Raw genomic sequence first — 11,504 nt, forward strand, 5'->3', positions numbered from 1 at the left:
TAATCATGTATCTTATGTTAACTTTATAACTAGTCTAATTAATCCTTTATAGAGATCAAATTTGATAAACTTTTAAATCAATCTAAATTTTCTTGATGATGAATAAAAATTAATCTAAATGATGAATGCATGAGGATCTTAAGCATGCAAACGATGAATATTAAAATTCTCCATACTCCATTTCGGTTTGAAATCAATACTATACATAAGCCGCATGATATGAACACATACCGTTCTTTCAGTGCTAGGCTAGGCAGAATGTGTACAATATATCGGGAGTTTTATTAAATTTAAAATAGTGCAAGTGCCATTCAATTTAAAATTGTCAGTGTTGATGCCTTCTCAAATATTGAACCAACTCCATTTTCTTTTATTCATATATCCTTCGATGAAATTTACTATATAGTAAACTACACCTACCATAGCTCTCTGTAATACAAAGGCGTACACAACTTTCCTCTCTCCAATATTAGTTGCTTCTCCTATCACGGGAACTTTACCTCGCGGAAGATGGTGCCTCGAGAGCGCTAAGAAATCGCAAAGCAGTTTCCCGCAAAGTGTTGATCGCAACGGACGTTGTGCTGTCGTGACTTGAAGACTAAAATCACGGCCCGTATTGTGGCTTGCTAGACGATTGCTAACTCAGCACGATTGCTAACTGAATATTCAGTTGAACCAAGTGATAAATGTAAGCAATATGGAATCTACTGGGGATACTCTTCATTATCTTATCTAAATGCAACAGCACATTCCATACGGATCACTGAATAAACCTATATTAGGTGTAGTGTTCAATAAAAATCACGTTTAATATCAACACTCAACTTGATTTTCGTTGCTTCCATAGTCTAGTGCTTTAATCGAACCTATTAGTCACTCAGTATTATGTAATAGGGCAAAACTTAGCGTGGTTTCGATGCATACATTTGTGTTATCTATCTCAGTAACTTTTATTTTTGGCAATTTGACCCTATACGACGCTAATTGGTGAAGGTCGTAACAAAAATAGAAAAAAGGGTCGCCTTGAAGGTTTTTAATTTTACCGGCAAGCATGTCCATCATATACGTGGCGTGGCACAAATTTACCCGTTTTCAACAACTATATATTGAAGCAAAAACAAACAGAAAAAATATTTAAAACGTACTACCAATATGCTGTGTTTATGTTACATAATTCTGAGGAAATGTTTTTGGTAGTAACAATGCAGAGCATAAAGGCGGTGAATGTTTCTTCTGTTGCTTTCACTATGGTGCACAAAGAGCGCAAGTGATTTGCGCAATAGAAACATGCGGATGGATGGCGGCTAAGCGCAGGAATGGTAACCAATGAAGAGTGAAAAAGGTATTTGCTTAGCAATACATAAAAGTACAACAAGCCTTTAATAAGAGTTCATGTGGTAACCTAAACCTATGTAACTGATATCACCACACAAATATCGTTATCCTAAGCTAGGTAGTGCGCAAACTTATGTTTTCGCAATATACCAAAAATGTGGGCACTGTGAAATTGTAGTGTGCGGAAATGACTAAATGCTTCAACATTTTCTACACCATAACTATACCATCCCTCAAAGACAAGCAACTAGTGATCGTTCGGTCCGGTAAAAAGTAGTTTAAAATGCATAGGAACGAATGTGAGCTCCAAGGATTGACAGCAACAGGCAGCGTTAAACTGTCGATCTAGTTAATCACATCATGGTCAGGGGCTAAGCTGTGTGCCGTTCAAATAACGAAGTGTCGTTCGTAGTGCATAATTAGTGTTTTAGCTTAGTGTTTGTTATTAAGCCTTACTTAAGTAGAAGATCCAACGTCCGGACTCAACGATTACGCTTAATGACACCAATGAAAACCGATCGACCGATCACCCGTTCCGTTCATAATGCAGACCATCGTATCTGAACATAGCACGTATGAAACTATTCCTCGAGGAAATGAATCTGTAGAGTCAGAATGTATGTACCGTAAATGAGATTAAAAATTGAATCATTTTTTCATGGTATTCATACAAATTTCACAGGGGTTGTTTAACGTTTAAAATAGTATTTAGTAAAAAAAAACTATTACCTTGATAATGAGTTTTTCAAAAATACTTCTATACGCTGTATTAGTGGAATCAATATTTGAAATAGAAACAATTTCTTTTCTCTGCGCTTAGGATTCGTATGATTGGATCATCGTTATCGACTCGGTAGAAAACCTCACTATGTTGCGAATTGTGATATTTTTGGCACTAGCAGTGTACCATAATGCACTAGGATATAAAGTGCTCGGGCTATTCCCGCATCCCGGCCAGAGTCATTTCCATTTCTTTCAACCTGTCTTGAAAGGCCTAGTGGAGGCTGGACACGAAGTAACGGTCGTTAGCCATTTCCCTCATAAGAACCCACCGCCAAATTATCATGACATACCGCTCGAAGGAATGACATCACTCTCGGATTCTGTAAGCTTTGAGGTAGGTTAAATAGAAGTATTGTTTAGAGCCGCGATGTGATGTTGAGAAACCTAACCTTTGTAGAATAAGAAATATATAAATTTTCTACTTAAGAAATCCCATTATTCGTTTGCATAATATAGCTTTCCTTAAAAGCGTTAATTACTGATGGTACTAATTTTTCTAATGCTTTTGATTGACCCAACCATAGCTTAACAGACGGTTCGTTTGAGATTATTCGTTCGTTAAAATAATCTTGTTTTACATTCCTTATTGATAACCGTGTGGTTTTGACAATTTGTAATAGTACTGTTTATAAATATACTTGACTATAATCTCGCGTGCAGTTTAATCAAACTGTTTATGAAGATGCCCTAACACAAATTTGAGAGAATAATATTATGGAACTATATTAATTATATATACAGTCGCCAGTGATACTCTTTAGAAACTTTCTGGAGCTTAAAATGTAAAATAAATGGACGTATTACCCCGTTTCACAATTTTCCTTACAGCTGTTCGAGTACCGGCCAGGTTTTGGGCACTTTATGGAGTTTTTCATGCTTTATGGATGGGGAAAAGAAGCGTGCTCTAACGCTCTCAACTCGCATGCCATTCAAACGGTGCTTGAATCCAAGGTTCAGTATGATTTGATCCTGGTGGAGCAATTCAACAGCGATTGCATGCTCGGCATTGCACATCAGCTGAACGCACCTTACATCGGTCTTAGCAGCTGCCCTCTAATGCCTTGGCATTACGATCGAGTCGGTAACCCAACCCTGCCTTCATACGTTCCGAGTCTCTTCATGGGATACACCGAACGGATGGACTTCTCTCAGCGACTGGCTAACTGGATCACGGTGCAGTCGTTCAAGGCATTGTACAGTTGGTTTAACGACGCCGCGGCCAACAAATTGCTGCGCGAGAGATTTGGCGAAGGTGCAATTCCGGACGTGCGCGAGTTGCAGCAGCGTACCTCAATGATGTTCGTGAATCAACACTACTCCCTCAGTGGCGCCAAACCGCTCAGCCCAGCCGTGCTGGAGATTGGTGGCATTCACATTCAAGACTTTCAACCACTCGATGCAGACCTTCAGAAGCTGCTCGACACGGCTGATCACGGCGTCATCTACATCAGTTGGGGCTCGATGATACGTGCGGAAACATTGCCAGCAGAGAAACGAGATTCTCTTCTGAAGGCGCTGGGCCGATTCAAGCAGCGTGTTATCTGGAAGTGGGAAAACGAAACCCTACCAAATCAGCCTTCAAATGTGCATATTCGGAAATGGCTCCCACAACGAGAGATTCTCTGTAAGTATTAAGTATTTATTCAAAGATTTGTTATGAATGAAATGGTGTCGGAAACGGATTCTCATTCTTCGCATATCGCATATTTGGCGTATTTCTTGTAACCTTTTCTCTGATATTTGTCAGCCATAGCATGTTGATCGCCATTGCATTTTTAACCGAAACCGATCGCCAATCGGTCAATGGAGTTACGCGACTGGATTAGGCGTACGCCAACATTTTGACGATTTCGGAACAGCGAACACGACAGGTTCTCCATTTTTTACCGCTATTGGCTGCATTTGCGAACCGTACATCGCGTGGATCGCCAGAGTGTGACGAAACATTGAACGGCGAAAACAACCACGCGCCACCATTGCAAATCGTTGCCAATAACGTGCTACAGGCTTGTTATACTTCTAGTCCATCGCAACCATTTATTTAGTAACACGATATTTCGCCCATTCATTTCCTTTACGGCACATATCCATCAATCAAGTAGTAACGTGAGGACTTGATTGCTTTGAAATTGGTAGCTACCTTTTTGGCTCGGTATATTTCCGATCTTCAAACGAACGTACACGATCTCTTCTACCATACTATCATCTATCGTAGATGACTTGATTTGATAAAAAAAAACAATGAGTCCAAATATATCATGTTTGCAACATAGCCTATGATTGGCTAAAGTTTTTTTATAGGGCAACCATTTTTTCGCTACCCATGCCGGAAGCAAAGCTTCATGGCCAATTGTTTGTAATCTAATATCAGTATGGGCATAGTAACAATTTATTTTTGCTCGCTGTAGCAGAGGGCAAACGTTAAGACCAAAATGTTGATTCTATACGCATTCATATTTGTTGGTTATTTAGTAAACGTACAGCCACAAGTTTCTTGAACGCATGCGAACTCAAGTTTCGTGCCTCATGGAAAATATAAACGGAACTCGACGCTACACAAAAGAAATGTTGGTAGATATTGATTTTTTGTTGTGTTGTTTTGCACATGTTTCGAAATGTAAGCAAAACTAACCAAAGGAGAATCATTTTTTCTACCTCCATCAAAAATGGAAAAGGAGTTTCAAAGATACGCTGATATACGATATTCGTACACCACAAGAGGAAGACAATTAAACGCTCCAAGGAGTGATTGAGCATTTTCTACTTTTCTTAGTTGAAAGTGATATATTTGTTATTAAACAAAAAACGCCTTCAGTCTATTATTTTTAGAATTTTTATTGAAATTACAAGCCACAGCAGCCAGTTATCACTGACTAATTAACCATTCTTACAATACGTAGAAGCACTTTGAACGACATTTAACATCTCGTCTTTGTTAAAAAGAGAGAAACGAACTACCATCTTATTCAACACAACAGATGTATGCAAATTAGATAGATGAATAGATTTTCAAGGTTAAATGCTCACTATGGAGAAAAAGCCATTCGAAAAATGATCATTATTTTTGGTCGTTGATCTGTCTGCTTTGCGAAGAGAATCGCTGCGAGAAACCGCTGTGCGGTGATATTTGAAACGGATAGGAAGATCGATAGCGATGAAATTCTTCATCTATCTCTCAATAGGTCATCCCAAGGTTCGCGTATTTATGAGCCATGGAGGATTACTAGGATCGTCCGAAGCCGCCTACTGTGGGGTGCCAGTCGTGGCCACGCCAATGTATGGCGATCAGGTGAGTTTCAAACTTGTTCTAAACAAGAAGTATGGTGAGAGAATGGTTCTTATTTTATAGTATAACAATGCTGCTGCCATGACCAACCGGGGCATGGGCGTTGTATTGGCATACGAGGATATCACTGTCAACTCCGTTTACGAATCCCTGCGCAAAGTACTCGAACCCGAGGCGATGGAAAACGCCAAACGAGTGTCATTCTCCTATCGAAATCGCCCAATTAGTTCCTTACAGTCGGCTGTTTGGTGGTGTGAGCATGTGGCCGCCACCGGAGGTCTTCCACTGGCACAGTCCTACTCCAGTGAACTTCCGTGGTACCAATATCATCAGTTCGACGTATACATAGTGACGATCACCTTCCTGGCGATCTACCATGCGTGCTGGATATGGCTGTTTAAGCGTGTCTGCTGTCGAGGCGTTTCAGGCTTTAGTGATGAAAAACTCAAAACTAACTAAACATCAGCTCGAAGCTGTATCCTCAATAGATGTTAAATATTTTATTCCATTTCGAGTTTCCTTCAATGTTTAAGGGAATGGACTGCACACAGAGACAAATGTTGTTTAACAATCACCATGTTTTTGTTTTTATTACAAATAAAAAAGGAAAAAGAACGTACAAAATTAGAAAACCAAGTTGTTCACCGTGTATAAAAAACAATAGTTTAAAAAAATGTTTTGATTTTAACCGTTGTTCTCCCATACCTATGATTCCTACGTCCCAGTGCATTCAATTTACAGTTTAGCCCGAAGTTCTTCGATGCGCGAATTGGCTCGCTTCTGCAAATCCATCAGCTTCATTGCAAGGCCCATGTTACCTTGTACTTTTACCTTGCCCTGGAAGAATGCCTTCTGAGGATTCAGCTTACCAGAGATCAAATCGACAACATCAATGTCGTTCATGATGAAAGTAACGTCAGGTTTTTCCGTGCCTCGGTATTGGACCGACCCCCGACCAATTTTTGCGTTGATAACCCAGTAGCCTTCGGCGCCATCCGGACCATTGGTGACCTTGAAGCCATAGATGCCTCGCACACCTTCGATCAGATTGTCTTTGTCATCACGCATCGCCTCTTCCAGCAGCTTCATGTACGGCGCAACCATGAAACCGTCCGGTGAATCCTTCAGCTTTCCAGCAGCCGTAAGACTGGTGTTAACAGGGCGTTTTGCGTACGGAAAACCAAGTCGATACAGCCCAACCACCACCGCTCCGCCAAGGCCGATGTTGTGCTGCAGCGCTAGCTTTACATTCTTAACCTGACGTTTGTCTGCTTTTCCGCGTAATTGCCAACAGAGCTCGGAGCATTGCGCCAATCCCGTCGCTCCAAGAGGATGTCCCTTGGAAATCAGACCTCCGCTGGGGTTCACCACCACGCGTCCTCCGTACGTGTTGTCGCCACGGTCGATAAACTCGCCAGCCTTGCCCGGTTCGCACAAACCGAGCGCTTCGTAAGTTATCAGTTCGTTAGCCGAGAAACAATCATGCAACTCAACAACGTCGACATCCTGCGGTTTGTAATTTGTTTGGGCGAATACTTTCTGAACAGCATTTCGAGTCATGTCGTAGCCGACGATTTTCATGGCACTGCCTTCCTGCAAATCAAATCAACCTTCGTCATGGCCTGCAGTAATAAAACTTCCTTGAGAGAACTTACACTGAATGAACTGGGCACATCAGTAGACATTTCCATTGCAATGATCTCTACGGCCTGCGCCTCAAGCCCATGACGCTTGACAAAGCTTTCGGAAGCCACAATGCAGCATGCGGCGCCGTCGCTGGTGGGGCAACACTGCAATTTGGTAAGAATTTCGTGCACAACCGGCGATTTTTGGATCTGTTCGAGGCTGTACTCATCTTGGAACTGAGAGTATCTGCAAAGCATGCGAATATAAAAATATAAATCATAATAACCGACAGCTAACGTTACAGCTATGGGTGGCGAGCATCGCTTACGGGTTGTTGGTGGAATGTTTATGGTTTTTATATGCAATTTTGGCGAAATGTTCCGGCTTGGTACCGTATTTCTTCATGTGCTCCACACCGGCATTGCCAAACAGTTGAGCAGATATGGGAGCGCCGGTGATTTCATGGTTCTCTGCCATCGCCGTCACCAACAGTTCAACTGGGTTAGTTCGATCCATATACTTTGATGTTAACGAGCCGCGTTCCATCTTTTCAAAGCCCAACGCCAACACACAGTCGTTGCTACCGGTTTCTATTAGCTGCTTAGCAAGAAACAGCGCAGTCGAGCCCGTCGAGCAGTTGTTGTTAACATTGTAAATGGGTATGCCTGTAAAGCCAATCTCATAGAGGGCTCGCTGTCCACAGGTCGAATCACCGTACACGTAGCCAACCGTTGCTTGCTGCACTTCATTGTACTGAATACCAGCGTCGTTTAACGCCTTCGTGACCGCTTCTTTGGCCATTTGTGGATAATCAAAGTTCTCTCGGCGACCCGGTTTCTCAAACTATAACAGAATGGAAAACATAAATGCATCAGTCGATTTTCATTTATGTGAAAACATATTGCTTACATCCTAGAACGCGAAAGGGTCGATGCATTGGGTGAACTCCATGAATTGTGCTGTGTCATTTGAATAATCTTGACGCGCAACTGTGAGATAAGCTGCCCTACCAGACTCGTCTATTAGGTCGCAAGCCGTAACAATTCAATGGTATATGTGAGGCCATTTTTGTACATGATAAGATAAGAGTATAAAACATTTAAAAACTCATTTTTTTACGCTGACAATAGAACATTTCATACTAAGATAATGCGAAAAACTTATTTAACTTATACAATTATTATTATTACCATCATTATTCGCTAAACGTTATTAAAAAAAAGAGTTCAATTGGATTTTGGCTGACGAAACGCGACCAAAGGGAGCAAAACAGTGAAATACGAAATCCTTATCTAGTAGATAAAGTAAATTTCATGTATATAGCAACAAATGACTTTGATTATTTTATCAAAAATGTTATAGTACCAGGTCCAAAAAAAAAATTAATACAAAGTCCAAATCTTAAACAAGATTCCTAGTTGCCAACAACTTATATCCTTTCGATCCTCAATTAGCATATCAACATTGCACATAGTCAGCTCGTGACGAGGATGGTCCAAAGCTTAATGCGAGCAGCAGTATGAAGGACCACACATTATTGGATTGCATAATGATTTAAACCTACTTCGAGCTGGACGTACCGCAGTGCTCTTTCCCCTTCTCAGGTTCATTGTGACGAATATTACATGAATCGTGAATCATTATGAGACTTGCTGTATGCGCCTGTTTGGTTCTCTAGCGCAAGGAGAATACAAAAGAAGAAGAAATTGTGAGGAGAAGAACCTGTTCAATTTTATTGTGAACCATTTGCTGTGGCTGCGGTGCGTTTCGAACAGGAACAGTTGTATCACGGGAAAGCATTGTGTGATGAGTAACTAGTAACAAAGTTTGTGATTGAACATTTTTTAAAATTATAGTTTCTTTGATTGTATTCTGAACAAGTGGATTAAAATAGGAACAATAGTATCAGGTATGGGGTTTTGATTTTTTTCAAAAATGCTAAAGATTATAGACCTTAGAAAATTTGGAATTCTAGTCGATGATCATTCTCTTATTGGAAGGTAGATACAATCTATCTTGTATCCTTCGTATTATAATTTCACACAATACCCTAGAGTATCGAACAACAAAAACAATAATTCAAATTAGTACAACCAACCCAACCTATCAAGCTTATGTACTTCAGTAATACCTACATAACTTTGAATCCTAGTGGACTCTGTACTCTGACTTACCTTCGTCATGCCAACGCCAACTACGTAGACTTTTCGAAAACCCATTTTATGAACGGATTATTATTCACGAGGGTACGATTAATTGCTATTACAAATGCACTTTGATGTTCGCAACACAACGCAAAGAAAGGTATTGAATATTAGCTAGTCGCGAAGAAATTATGTATGTACTCCAACGATGATTGCAATAGCAATGAAACATAAAAAGTACAGCAAGGTGTATAAGCGTTCCTGTTTAACAAACGTTATACGATACTAAGAAGAGTTGCACTTTTACCGTTAATACCGACAAATGTTTGTTAAATGGCTTGCGAAAATGCAAATCGAAACATTTTAACAAGTGGTTATGACAGTGCATCGACATTGAACAGTCGTAAACACCAAAATGTTTCGCAAGTGAAACATAATTTCAAAATCGTATCTGTTTGGACAACCTAAAGTGTTAAGCTAGACAAACTTATTATGAGAAATCTTTCAGAAATACGTTACAAGAAAAATAAATTTGTATAATTTGTAACATATTGACTCTAAATTTTTGGTTTTATCTGTATCGTCCCACGACGTCAAATCATGTAATTAACATAGGCATTGAACGCGTCTATATTACAAGATTTAAATCGCTTTAATGTTTCAAGACCAATTCGAAAATTAAAAAATTCAAGAAACGATAATCTGGTTCACTTGATTTAAAAAATGCATTATTATTTTGCGTATAACTGGGTAAGTTTCAACGCATTCGAATAAATAAGACTACCCAAAACAATACTCACATTTTAACGATAATTATGAACTCATACATTGTTCATTTATTATCAATTGACTTTATTAAGTTAGTGAAATTTTGTATTTCCAAAAACTTATCCGCTTAATACTATTAGTATACTTTAAACATGTATCGATATCAACGAATATGCGTTATTTATTACCAATAATTAACTAAACGCTTTATGATCACATAAATGGAGTAATCTAAAATATATGTCCTATTACATATAATATAAATGCATAATTTCAATAGTTTGATGTACTTTTGAGTTCCACATTGTTTTTTTACATGATCATCCTTCATAAGTAAAACAATTCTCATTTATTTACAAGTTATGGAAAAAATGAGTGTCCTTTTTCTGGGGTATATTTTAAAAGCATATTATATGTGTTTTTTTTTCAATTTGGGTTTAATCTCTTTTTCTCTATATTATGCGCTACCAGGTACAATTCTTTCTAAATTATATCGTTTATTTAAAAATCATAAGTGTATCTTACCATGAATTACATGCTTATATCTGTCTGAAAATTCATGAACTATTTACCAAAACAAAGTATAACTGCTCGTTATCTAGTAATTAGCATATTAATGATCTGGTACTAATTCAAGAATGTATAAGTAAAATTGTTTAATTAACGAAATAACATTCTTTCGCTCTCAAATGATTTTGCTATCATTTTTTTTGTCAATCTAGTACGGGTAGCAGTTAAGTATGATTTTCGTTTCCCGTATGGTTGTAGCTATAGAAACAAAATTAAATTTTTTTAAAATCAAACCAATTATTTGAATTAATCATTGCTTTAAAGGAAACTAGAACTCTGCCTAGCGAAAGTAGTTGAAACATGTGTTTTGCAACGTTCAGTTTAGACAATCTAGTAGATAAGCCAAACTCCTATGTAAAAAGTAATCTGTCGATTTAAAATTTATTGCCAATATTGCTAGTTGCCAATAGTATTAGAGATAATTTGTAACCATAACCATGAGCTCGTTGAAAATGGTATGGTTTTATGAAAATCTAAAGAAAATAAATCAATTTTCGGGGAAAGCTTATGTATTCAATGTATGTAAATCTTTTTTCTTTTTAACAATACCATCTATTATTTAACACTCAGCTCGTTGCACGGCTGGATGCGAGAACATGCCACTTCTCAAAATGCATCATGAAGTATCTGTATCTGGTAATAGATTCAATGTTTATAGACATTGTTACTGATAATCAATAAAACGTTAACATCATCCACCCTTGTATCGTTTGTGAATGTAACGTAAACAGAAATTCAGAGGATGAATAAAAGTTAAAAATAACTAGCATTAAAATCCAAACGCGCATAGATGCATCTAAGGCAGACGCAGGCATAGAATAAGGATTGTAAAAATTTTCATGCCCATATAAGAAAAACCGATCATTGCGTGTTACTGTGTGCTAAGGATTACGAAATGAAGTTAAACTACTAACACTGCACTCTATTCATCATCTTCGATTTCATATTATCAATTAAATTTCACATCTTTCGATTACGTTATCTGTGATTTA

At 38.5% G+C, this 11,504-nt stretch overlaps 2 protein-coding genes across 2 annotated transcripts; one reads left to right on the top strand and one right to left on the bottom strand.

Moving 5' to 3' along the window:
- The first annotated feature begins 558 nt into the window (after window positions 1–558).
- Window positions 559–5,866, top strand: LOC128725192 (UDP-glycosyltransferase UGT5-like). The gene is made up of 5 exons (XM_053818916.1): window positions 559–688; window positions 2,156–2,452; window positions 2,947–3,742; window positions 5,301–5,407; window positions 5,468–5,866. Exons 2-5 carry the CDS (start codon window positions 2,204–2,206, stop codon window positions 5,861–5,863), a joined length of 1,548 nt encoding a protein of 515 aa, XP_053674891.1. The 5' UTR covers window positions 559–688; window positions 2,156–2,203; the 3' UTR covers window positions 5,864–5,866.
- Window positions 5,867–5,962: 96 nt separating this feature from the next.
- On the bottom strand, window positions 5,963–9,468 carry LOC128725191 (sterol carrier protein 2). Its single transcript, XM_053818915.1, has 4 exons — window positions 9,205–9,468; window positions 7,359–7,873; window positions 7,060–7,276; window positions 5,963–6,997 (listed from the first exon to the last, which is right to left on the bottom strand). Exons 1-4 carry the CDS (start codon window positions 9,247–9,249, stop codon window positions 6,140–6,142), a joined length of 1,635 nt encoding a protein of 544 aa, XP_053674890.1. The 5' UTR covers window positions 9,250–9,468; the 3' UTR covers window positions 5,963–6,139.
- Between the last annotated feature and the right edge of the window lie 2,036 nt (window positions 9,469–11,504).

Source organism: Anopheles nili, chromosome 3 (genome assembly GCF_943737925.1).
Source record: "Anopheles nili chromosome 3, idAnoNiliSN_F5_01, whole genome shotgun sequence".
Lineage (NCBI taxonomy): Eukaryota > Metazoa > Arthropoda > Insecta > Diptera > Culicidae > Anopheles > Anopheles nili.

Excerpts from the sequence above, each read along its gene's own strand:
- LOC128725192 (XM_053818916.1), top strand. The coding sequence starts at position 2,204 with ATGTTGCGAATTGTGATATTTTTGGCACTAGCAGTGTACCATAATGCA. Across the intron at positions 2,453-2,946 it reads CGGATTCTGTAAGCTTTGAG|CTGTTCGAGTACCGGCCAGG; the intron begins GTAGGTTAAATA and ends TTTTCCTTACAG. Across the intron at positions 5,408-5,467 it reads CGCCAATGTATGGCGATCAG|TATAACAATGCTGCTGCCAT; the intron begins GTGAGTTTCAAA and ends CTTATTTTATAG.
- LOC128725191 (XM_053818915.1), bottom strand. The coding sequence starts at position 9,249 with ATGGGTTTTCGAAAAGTCTACGTAGTTGGCGTTGGCATGACGAAG. Across the intron at positions 7,277-7,358 it reads AAACATTCCACCAACAACCC|ATACTCTCAGTTCCAAGATG; the intron begins GTAAGCGATGCT and ends CATGCTTTGCAG. Across the intron at positions 6,998-7,059 it reads ATGTGCCCAGTTCATTCAGT|GAAGGCAGTGCCATGAAAAT; the intron begins GTAAGTTCTCTC and ends TTTGATTTGCAG.